The sequence below is a fragment of the Tetrao urogallus genome, assembly GCF_951394365.1.
Source record: "Tetrao urogallus genome assembly, chromosome: 24".
Taxonomy (NCBI): Eukaryota; Metazoa; Chordata; class Aves; order Galliformes; family Phasianidae; genus Tetrao; species Tetrao urogallus.
In genome coordinates, this window is record NC_136837.1 from 2,440,540 (window position 1) to 2,451,471 (window position 10,932).

The 10,932-nt window shown below is 48.6% G+C and overlaps 1 protein-coding gene across 1 annotated transcript; it reads right to left on the reverse strand.

Moving 5' to 3' along the window:
• Positions 1–285: 285 nt before the first annotated feature.
• On the reverse strand, positions 286–6,991 carry CAMK1G (calcium/calmodulin dependent protein kinase IG; the record flags this gene model as incomplete). The annotated part of the gene is made up of 11 exons (XM_079546505.1): positions 286–379; positions 894–1,279; positions 2,007–2,094; positions 2,398–2,476; positions 2,947–3,059; positions 3,586–3,661; positions 4,184–4,307; positions 4,408–4,546; positions 4,783–4,857; positions 5,174–5,302; positions 6,900–6,991. 11 exons carry the CDS (start codon positions 6,989–6,991, stop codon positions 286–288), a joined length of 1,395 nt encoding a protein of 464 aa, XP_079402631.1.
• Between the last annotated feature and the right edge of the window lie 3,941 nt (positions 6,992–10,932).

The window sequence follows — 10,932 nt, forward strand, 5'->3', positions numbered from 1 at the left end:
AAGGAGGGGCTGTTCAGGCCATAATTGCCTTTGAAACCAATTGATTTTAGAGCCAGTGGGCTGGTCCACCTGGAAGTCAAAGGATGACTTCTTCCTCAAGAGATGGCTTAATTAGGGCTTTCTCTGTTACAAAATACCTGCAAAATCAATTTGTTTCCGTACAGTCACTTTGCTAGTTGTGCCTTTCCCATTTTCATGCTGTAATGGGTTTAATTGCAAGCAGCTGGTGGTGGGATGGTGTGCACTTACCATGGCGATGGGGGATCCTGCTGGCTGCCTTCCTCATCACATGATCAAACAAACTCCAGTTTGCCCAGTGCCACAGTGAGATGAGTGCTTACCAGTCTTCATTGGAACGAGAACTTCTGATTTGAAATGGCTGGATGGAAATGGAGAAAGATGGGAAGAAAAAAAAAAAGAAAAGATAAACAGCTGTGTTTATGGTCGTTCTGCAGGTGAATTACAGTTGTGTTTTTTATATAAAGAGTGTCATCTGCTGAAAGCAAAGTAGAGCTGGAGTGCAAGTCAACACTGCAGCAAAGGCAGGGTCCACTCAGCCAGCAGCTGCTAAGCAATTGGCATCAACAGCTCTAACCATAGATCATCTCAGCTTCTGGAAAGCAAATGCACTGATGGCAATGGCAACCAAACCCCCACCACCTCAGCCCACTGCAAGCCTTGCTGTGCAGCCTGGGCACTGTGCCTCACCTGCTGTTCATACAAGCACAAAAAAACGCTTGGCTAGGTACTGGTGCAATGTTTGCTTCTGTCCTTTTCCTCCCTCCTCTCTACTCCACCTGGAGCTGGCAACTTATGTGCCAGGCAGCAACTTCCAGGCAGGGTTATTCCCATACACTTTGTCGGAAGTCTCGGCTGATGACGTGGATACCTACTGGGATTTTGCAGGTTTTTTAAGGAGCACCATCTCGGAGCAGAAGGATGCCTTGGCTCTCTCATGCCCTGTGCACACTGGGCTGCAGCCACACGATCTGGCTGGCGGGCTCTGGTTGTCTGGTGATCCATTCACTGGGGGGCTTTGCAGCTTGCTCCCTCTCATTCCTGTGCCTTGCTCCAGTGGAGCAGGAGGGGCCGGACAGGGGACCTGGGGCAGTGACATGTCCTCATCCTTGCTGGGCATTGCTGGCTGCGTGGTGTTGGGTGTGCTGGGTCTGGGTGCTTCAGAGCCTTGTATAATTGGGTGGGTGCTGCCAGCCGTGGCGTGGCCATTCATATGCAGCTTCCTCATGTGGTGCACCACGGCTGCGGCATTGAAGGCTTGCTGGGGAGGAAGAGAAAAACCCCACAGTGAGCAATAGCACCCAGTGTGCTGGATGAACGTTGTCCATACGAAGCTGCAGCAGGGTGGTAATGCTGAGCTGCTTGGTGCTGCTGGAATGTTTGCACAACATGCAGAAAACTCTAATTCCTGGCATAAACATGGCGAATACCACAGACTACAAACTGCTGATGCTTTTGAAGATTATAACTCTTTCTAGATAAGGAAATCAGGGGGAACAGCTGTAAATTACCCCACAGTGTGGAACGGAGACTCAAGCTGAATTTTGAGTGTATTTAAAACACTCTAATTCAAGTGGTTCCTACGGTATTCCTCTCTCCATCTGAATTCTTACAAAAGCTCTTTTGATATAGATTGAAGTACCAGGTCTGAAGGGAGGAGAAGCTGGATTAAGCTCACAAAAAGATCTGCTGACAGTGTGCTGGTTTTGTTCCCCTAGCACAAAGACAGCAATCCTTTTCCCCAGCCCTTGTTTTGTTGGGAAGGGCACTGTGATGGCACTATAGTGTCCATGGTAAACAGACCAGTGTGCATTGCAGTAGATAATGCTGGTCCAAGCATACCACAAAGAGTAGCTGCATATGATTTTCAGACAACTTTTGGAGGGTTTTGGGTGCTTACCCATCACAGAACCTTGCTTGTTGCTAGATGGCAGCAACTGGCGTTTGCTATTGAAATGGCTCTGGGCTCCCAATGGTGAACAACTTACCCTCCATTTGCTCTTTGCAAAGTTTTTCTGAATCTGAGCACTGACAGATGGGTATATGTCACGGTGAAGGGCTGTATTTCCATTAATCCTGCAGATGGGGAGAGAAGAAAATGGGCTCATAGGCAGATGGCATTTGTAAGTCATTCCACATTCTGGAGGCAACTAACTGCTTTGTACATTCAATCAGCATTAATTAAACCCAAAGGAAAAACAGCAACAAAATGTAACACAAACACACACTTCAAAGCTCAGAAAAGCCCAGAATGGGATTTCTTCTTTGCCTCTGTTTATGGAGACAAATATTACACCAATTGCACCTTTAATTATTCATAGTTCTCTTTGTTTGGCGGAGGTGGCTGATGGCAGTGCCAGGTTGGGGGACAACTCTCACCATGGGTGCCTCAGGGCTTCTTCACAGGAAAACCTTGTGTCCGGGTTCTTCTCCAGTAAGTGCCTGATGAAATCCTTGGCTGTTTGGAAAGGGACGAGAAGCAGAGAGGAAAGGTTATTTTCTCCCCGTTCCAGGATGAGATCCTAATAGCAGAGGGCAAACACTCGTAGATAAACATCACAAAGGTCAGCGTGGGAAGGAGGTGTTTGCACCACTTCATTACAGTGGTGGAGGGAGATATGTGTGGTGAAAGGCTTCTGATGGAAAAATGTCACCTGCACATGTACCTAATTTCAGCTTAGATGGAGTGAATGTGAACTGAATTTCTCACTGCCACTAGAAAAAAAATACAAAAGTCGGGACTGAGAGGTTTTAGAAATTGCTCTAAAGAACAGCCTCCTATTTTCTGTTCTTTTTTTCCTCTTCTTTTTTTCTCTCTGCCCACACGGCTCAGCTTTGGCATCGCTGCCCTGCCCTGCAGTGCTGGCAGCTGCTGTGGGCTGTCCCCATCCCCACGGCCAAAGAAGGTGAAATGCTGCTGGGCTCTACCTGACTCGGAGATGTCATCCCAAAAAGGAGACTCAAACTCGTAGTAGCCTTCCTTGATCTTTTCAAACAGCTTGGACTCGGTCTCTTCGTAGAAAGGTGGGTACCCACACAGCCTGGAACAGAGCAGAGGGGCACAAGTCCTTCAGCTGTGTATCCACATGAGCTTGGTGTGGCTTGCTAAGGCTGGGCACGTGTGTGCAACACGAGGGAGTGAGTAACAGGAGGCTGCTGTATGGATCCATCTGTCCCTAAGTGCATGGGGAAGGCTGCAGAAAAGAGTTAAAAACTGTGCAGCAAAAGAACAAAGCAACAGCTGGAACAGAACTGCATGGTGTGGGAGGAAATGAAACAAAACATACAGAGGAAGACTGAATGAGAAAAACAAAGCACAGGATGAGGCACATAATAGAGAAAATGCGATTCCTTTCATCTCCTCTCCAGTTCTTGATTCCCACCACCCCTTTCATTTCTATGGTCTGGAGGATCTGTGTGAAGGAGGAGAACACTGCAGTGCTGTCACGAGGAAGGAGAGGGCCGGCACCGCCTCCGCTCACGCTTCCATGCTGCAGAGGTGCATGAGGCAGTGCACGAGCTGGGAAACGTGGAGATGGGGAGGGCTGCTGCCCTGCTGCTACTCACAGGATGTAGGTGATGACTCCGATGGACCAGCAGTCCACAGCTTTGCTGTACGGTTTCTGGGCGAGGACTTCAGGAGCTGCAGAAAAGCAAAAAGAAATGCAAATTGCAAGCAATGGTAAATTCTGGGAAAAGGAGAAGATCCTCGTGCAGTTGGCTTCTGAGAGGTCAGCACAGGAGCCAGTACTGGCCCTATGCAGCAGTTGGATTGCTGTCTGCCTTCTGTATCCACTTCATGCTGTTGAACAGAATGACCCACTGAGGACTTCTGCCTGCACCCAGGAGGCTCTGAGAAGCTGGATGGAGGCAATGCACTTAGGTTGACATCAAACAAAATCCCACAGTGTTAAATTCTTTTGTTGTGAATTTTCAATAAATACGTGGCTAACAGCAAAACTCACTGCTCTTAGAATTACCCTTTAAACACTGTGATTTTGTGGTCTCCAAAACCATCAGTAATCCACTTTTTGTGGGGTCCTGCAGTGCTGCCTCTGGTGTGCTGTAGTTAAGGTGGCTGTATATTTTTCCCTTTCATGTTGTAGGGGCACAGCCCTCTTCCTGGCAGCCCACCACAGCACCCTGTTCCCAGCTCTCAGCTCACCAACATATCCTGGCGTCCCGCAGGCAGTGGACATGATGCCGTTCTGCTCCATCTTGGACAAACCAAAGTCTGTAATCATGATTTTGGAGTTCTCTTCAGGAGTGAGGTAAAGAAGGTTTTCAGGCTGTGAATACAGAGAGCCAGAGGTTGAAATTCATGGTGGAAAAATGAAGCAAGCTACGGGATGGAGGTCGGGAAGCGTGCGGCCGAGGGCCAGACTGCACCTTCAGGTCACGGTGGACAATCCCGTTTTCATGCAGGTATTTCACGGCTGTCAGGACCTGGTGGATCACCACGCTCGCATCTTTCTCAGTGTAGACCCCTCGTTCCAAGATCCTGTCGAACAGCTCTCCACCCGACACCCTGTTGCAGAAGAAGATGAAAAATAGACAGGCGATCGTGCGCTTTCCTCCACACAAGCCATGACCTTTCAGGCCCTTTACAGCTCCTCCTGCAGCACAGCTGCTCTCAGGCAGCAGCTCAGCAGCCAGCAGGCTCTCCTGAGTCCATTTGGAGCATCAGGAAGCGTTCCTAGCAAATCTTTGACTTCTAGAATGGCTGTGCTGAGCTGCAGTGTGCTGTGGCTCTGCTATACTTACAGCTGCATCACCAGGTAGAAGTGGGTTGTGCTCTCATAGATATCTTCCAAAGTCACGATGTTTTCGTGCTTTATTCTGCAAAGACAAACCTGGGTCAGAAACGAACCTGACAAGGACCAAGTGGCTTTTCCAGCTGAAAACCCAGCCGTCACATTGCTTTCAACACAAGTGACAATTCACCAGGCTGTTCCATGCCTGCACAACCTGCTGCATTCCCATACCTGGGGCTGTGCTGGGGCTGTGGGGAGAAGTAACTCCGTTAGCGTACTAATTTAGATATTATTTGAAAAGAAATACTTATTTCTTTGCATCAGTTTCACTTTGGAACCACATCTTGGGAAAGGGTGTTAGTTCTTTACATGACAACGTATGCATGCATGTGTGAACTCACTTTTTCAGCACTGCTATCTCGTTCTCCAAGCTGCTGTCCCTTGTGAGCGGGGACTTCTTGATGCACTTCAGAGCAAAGAGCTTCCCAGTGCTTCTTTGTTTCACCAAGAAAACTTCTGAAAACGCACCTCTGCAAAGAGAAGTGTGATGAACAGGGGGAGACTGACAGATAGGAACAGGAAAAGAAGGAAAAAACAACCTGGGAGTGGTTTAACACCAAGTGGACGTTGATTGGAAAGCTGAAGGTACATTTCCAGCAGTCCCAGAGTTAGGAAACACAATGCAAGATTTTGTACCAAAAAAAAAAAAACCCACGACAATTTTCTCTGTAGAGGAAAGGTTATGTTTGCATAGTTTATCATGGAGCTATACTGAGGGAGTGGACAAAGAATTTCCCTGCAGTCAAATTAAGTGATGCCCTTCAAGGCTGCCTGCAGTGCTTGGTACGATCCTGATGAGGGTTCAGCTTGGCGTGGCCAGGAGTGGGTATCTGCAACATGTCCTAAGCTTGCAATCCTGTTAGAGGCTTTTCTCAGGCAGCAGAACACGTGTCTTGGGACAGTGACAGTGCATGCTTTGCCAGGTCAGTCCCCAGTAATCCTCATCAAATGAGCAACAGATTAATTTGTGGCGGTTAAATGGGACGAGCTGCTGAGCCTACAACCCTGCAGGGCAGTGGTGGGTAGAGAGAGGAAGGTGAGCATGGTGGAAGCGTGCTGGTGGGATGCTATTGTAGCAAACCTATCAAACAAGGGCAGAAATCCTGTAGCTCCTGTAATCTCCTGAACAAAGAACACAAGGCACAGATGGGTTTGGTGGTGCAGTTGGTGCCAGGACCTTCTCCTCGTTTCATATTTCCCTCTTTCATCCCTTTGAGCCCTGAAGGCTGTTTCACAGAAATGCTTTCCACACTCCTGAGGGCTCTCAAGGAATGGGCAGCACAGAGGTCCCTAATCCGATAGCTGAGGATTCCCCATAGAGATGATGGGAAATTTCCTAGTGATTTTAAATCCCAGATCTCCATTTGCTTTCCTTGGCCAGCTGAAGCAATGCGTGTGGAAAAAATTCCTAAACTCTAATACTAAATTATCCTATTAATGTAGTAGTAGGAAATGAACAACCTACAAATCAGATGCTGGGGCATCTGTTCTATATATCTGTCCCGAACAGTTTATAATAATTATGCCCCTTATTAAAAAATTATGACTCAACAAGTTGGCGAGGAGAAACCAAGCATTTCTTCTTGCCTTCTTCCTTGAGGGGAAGCTGTTGGGTAACGTCACTGATTTTTGAGGCTGACCAGGAACATGAGAACCTAAATCCCAGCCGAGCTCTGGCATAGCTGTGTTTGGAAGCCTTGCTGTGGGTTCTACAGTCATGGAAAATCTGGACATGGCAGAATTTCCTGCTGGAGGTAATTCAATTCCTCCTCCACCGCCTTAGAAACGCTCTCTCGTCTCATTCAGACCAATAGGCAAATTAAGCTGTTAACTCCCAGGGAAATATTGTACAACTCGAGCAGCCACGCTCTCGTTTCATCCTTCAAATGACTCAGGGTTTATGAGATAAAGACACGGCGTTATTAAACCTCTCAGAGCCATCCCTTGACCTTGCTTGACCTTGCAGCAGCAGATCGGTGCATTCACAAGGAAAAGAGCAAAGCCCCATCCAGGCTGTGACTGGAGGGCAGAGCAGGGCTTGGGCTGCTGCACCCTGGGGGTACTTACGATCCCAGCGCCTCCATGAAAATGAACGTCTTTCTGATATTGCTCGTCTGTTTCTTCCAGGAGCTGCTGTCATCCTCTTCCTTGCGGCCCATCTCCTCCAGAGTGGAAGCAGGGAATGCTGTGAGGAAGAGGGGCAGAGAGCTGAGGGCTGTGGTGAGGGCTGGCATGGCAAGCAGGGCTGGCTCAGGGTGCCATGCACAGCGCTCACCTGGATTCAGGCTTTTCAACATCACTGAAGTATGGGGAATTTGGTGCTGCTTTTGCTACTTAACAGCTGTTGGTGCTGCTACATCCAGCTCCAGCTGCTGATGCAGCGTAACACCGGGTCAGCTGGGCATTGCACACTGCAGTGCTGCCCAGTCACTGCCCTCCTCTGGTGCATGTTGCCCACCACAAATGTTCCTATTGTGCTAAAAACTCTGCTAATGAGTATGGCTGCTAATTTTAGTGAAGGCACCCGTGGCTTAACGGGTTAAAAAGTTAGGCGCAACGAACAACTCAGAAGGATCAAAGCTGATCTAATTTATTACTTGAGAAATGGTTGAAAGAGCTTGAGACTGCAGGAAAGGGAATTGATAGAAAGCATTTTGTCGATTTGCTGTGGGCAGTTTACACTGCTGTCGTCTAATTGTTGTTAATTGAGTCATGACCTTCCTGCTACCTGCTCCCCACTGTGCTCCATGACTGATGCCACCAGTGAGAGTCGAGCCAGGTGTGGGGAGAGAGCATCCCCAGCCCTGAGGAGGAGGATGAAGGTAAAAGGAAACACAGCTGGGTTTTCACTGGCCTGACTGATCGCAGGGTTATGGTGACACAACGGGCAGAGATGGAGGAAAACACAGCTGTGTGCAGTCAAACCCCGCCGTGCTGCGTGGTGGCTGGACACCCGTCATCGGGGTTTGGCTGTGGGATGTCACAGGAGGTGTGCTCTGTTTGGAAGCATGCGGGGACTGCAGGCTGTCTGCCCTTGGCAGTATCCCAGCTCCCTTCTCTAAGCACTGCTGTCACACAGAGGAAATGCTGTGTGAGCTCACTGGAGTGGTGGGAGAATTAGGAGAGCTTATAGGGGGCCTGGAGAAGGGGGAGGGGGGGGGGTGAAACGTTATACAAGTGTCTGAGCACTCTTAATAAGATCAGGTCTAACATTACAGAGCTGGGAGTATGCTGGAAGGTGAAAATGAAGCCATGGGAGGGAAAAAGCGATCAAAACACTTGGTTTTTGGCATGATGGAGATATGAAAGAAATGGGCTGAAAGCAGCCATGAGCATCGCCCTCCCACCAGCAGGAAGAGATGCCCTGGGCTGCAAGTGCCTTTGGGGCCAAAGCTCCTCTTGTGCACAAGTGCTCGGGAAGGGGAAAGTCCTGCAGCAGAGAAAGCTGAAAGATGTTCTGTGCCAGTCACCATAGGTGCCTGAATTCCTCCTGAACCTCACTGACCTCCTTAATTAGTGCACCTTTGGGATTTCGAGATCCTTGACACCATTTTTTAGAGGTTAATTTAACGTTATGGAAAACTGAACTGACTCAATTGCAAACAGCTGGAGGCTCTGCTCTGTGAAATCACCAAAGGCCGCTGTGCATTTGACCTTTATTTACTTTCTGTATTCTGACGCGTGTGAAACTCTCAGAATTACAAATATTTACAAAAAGAAAACAAAAACCAGCCATAACGTTACGTCTGGAATCAGCCAAGTCCAAAAGTTCTCCGTAATAATGGTGACCCATCAGTAGAAACCTCCTCTGGGTCTCAGAAGTGGAGTTTCCACTTTACAGTCACCATCCATCCCACCTTCTCAATCTCTGCAGAACTGGAATTTCACACGAAAGGAACCCTGAGCAGAGATGTCCGGCTGCAGACGGAAGGTGTTTCTGATTTAGAATGGATTTTCCTTCTAGAAGGAAGACAGCAGCCTGTTTTCTTCAGTCTCCCGTGAATCATCTGTTGGTCTTATAGTTTCTCCTTCTGTTGCTCCATGCACGCAGCATTTGGTTGTGCTGCTGTCTGGAGGGAGGGCTGGATGAATCGCTCTGACTCCATACACGTGTATTTGATTTCCTGCTTTCTCAGTTTTTCTCTATCACTGCGAGCAAGTCATTTCCTGCCTCGCTGCCTTCTGAGAGAAAGGGGAGTAAGTAAGTGGTGCTATTTTGAGAGCAAAATAATCCAATGTTTGAATTGCCCAAGATGTAAAGCTGCATACGTACTCAGGCAATAAATACTCGCCCACCTTCCCCCTTTCCCAGCACCAGATTACCTTCTTTTCAATACGGTTACCTCTGCTGCCCACAGGACCCGTTTGCACAGGGCTTTGTGCTTCCTGTGTTTCTGCACTTTGGGACCTGGGATTTTCCCTGTGTGGGCTCTGTGATTTTATCTTTTCCCACCTCTCTCAGTCTGGTTAAGGCACCTGTTGCACTTTGCACTGGTTCAAGGCACTGGATACATCTGTGGGTTATTTTTTTGTTTATTCTGACTCTGGTCCAACACCCTGACCTTTCTCAGCATGTGAAAGGGTTCCATGGATCCATTGGCTCAGCTGGAGCTTTGCTTTCTGCAGGAATGCAAACATCATAGCAAAAGTTGAGCCGGCAGCCTTTGAGCTTGGGGCAAGCTTCCTGCCCTCCTGTTGTGCATCAGACCCATCCATGCCCCTCCTGGAGCACAGCCCTGCAGGAGGATATCCATGAGCAGTGGGATGTGCAGAGGGAATGGGACGGAGCACACCCTGCATGCACCAGAACGCACACTGCTTTCAGCTCCTGACCGGTCTGGCTTTGCCCACCTACCTTTAACAGTGCATTAACAGCAATGTGTTAAGACTGTACAATGAAATGGACAACGAAATGTACAAAAGGGCCTTCTGAGATGAAAAAGAAGGGCATAACACTGCTTTCATTTGTTTCCTTTCCCCCAGCATGAACAACTAAGCTGCCTGCAGGACTCCGGTCTGATGAGCGCACACTGAAAGCAGTGGTTCCAACATTACTGCCAACCTTTGGGCTCTTCCACAGACCTGGTCAATAAACACAACTGCTGCCGTGCTCTGTCTGATCCAGCAATGACACGTCGCTGCTTGGAATGTAATGAGTGTTATTATGACCTTGCTTAAATATTTCCTGTAGAAATCTGTTCGGCTCCATATCTCATGGTAACAAATCCTTCTGCAGACAAGCATTGGGCTCCTGAATGGGTATACTGCACCAGCAAAACGGTTGTAGGCATGATTAATAGTCTTGTGACAAAGTTACATGTGGTGGGGGGAAGATATATGGTTCTCTCATGATTCTGCTTTTGGAATTGGAAAGAAGTTTAAAGCAAAATATAAATATATATATATATAAAGGAGGAGAGCACAATGTCAAAGGATTTGTTTTCAAAATACACCAAAGCAAGCAGTCTGCATGTGAAATTAGCTGCCAGGCCTCTGTGTTCGGGGACAAAAGACTGAGAAACTGAAAACACAGCTCGCCATTAAAGGCAAATCCACATCAAACCGCCCCACTGATTCAAAAGCAGTGCTGTAACTCGGCGCTCCTCGACGAGCCACTCTCAAGATGACATTTATCAATACGAGCATTTTGGATTCCTATGGTAGTTCTGAAGTGAAAATGCCAGGCGGCAGCTTTCTATGAATTGCTCAGGATCACACGCGGGGCATCAGACCAACAGCCCCGCGCTCGTAGGTCCTCCGGGATCCTCCCTCCCATTCCGAGCCACCATTCATTCAAAAAACACAGCCAGGTCAGCCAGCACACCGCCTGCTCTGCTGCACGGATCCGCCAGGGAATGGTTATGAAGAAATAAGATTTCGCTTACCCAAGTCAGCAGGAACAAAGCCAGTCGGACCCCGGCGCTGCCGCTCTGCTCCACAGCTCTGGGGGGATTAGGGCTGCTGGTGGCAGCAGGCAGAGGCTGCGGGAGGAGAAGAGATGGCTCCGCCGTGCCGGTAGCTAGGCAGCACTTACAGGGAGTCAATTGACACGAGAATAAGCAGCTTGTGGGTGTGCATGTGTGCACACGTCGCCGTGCAT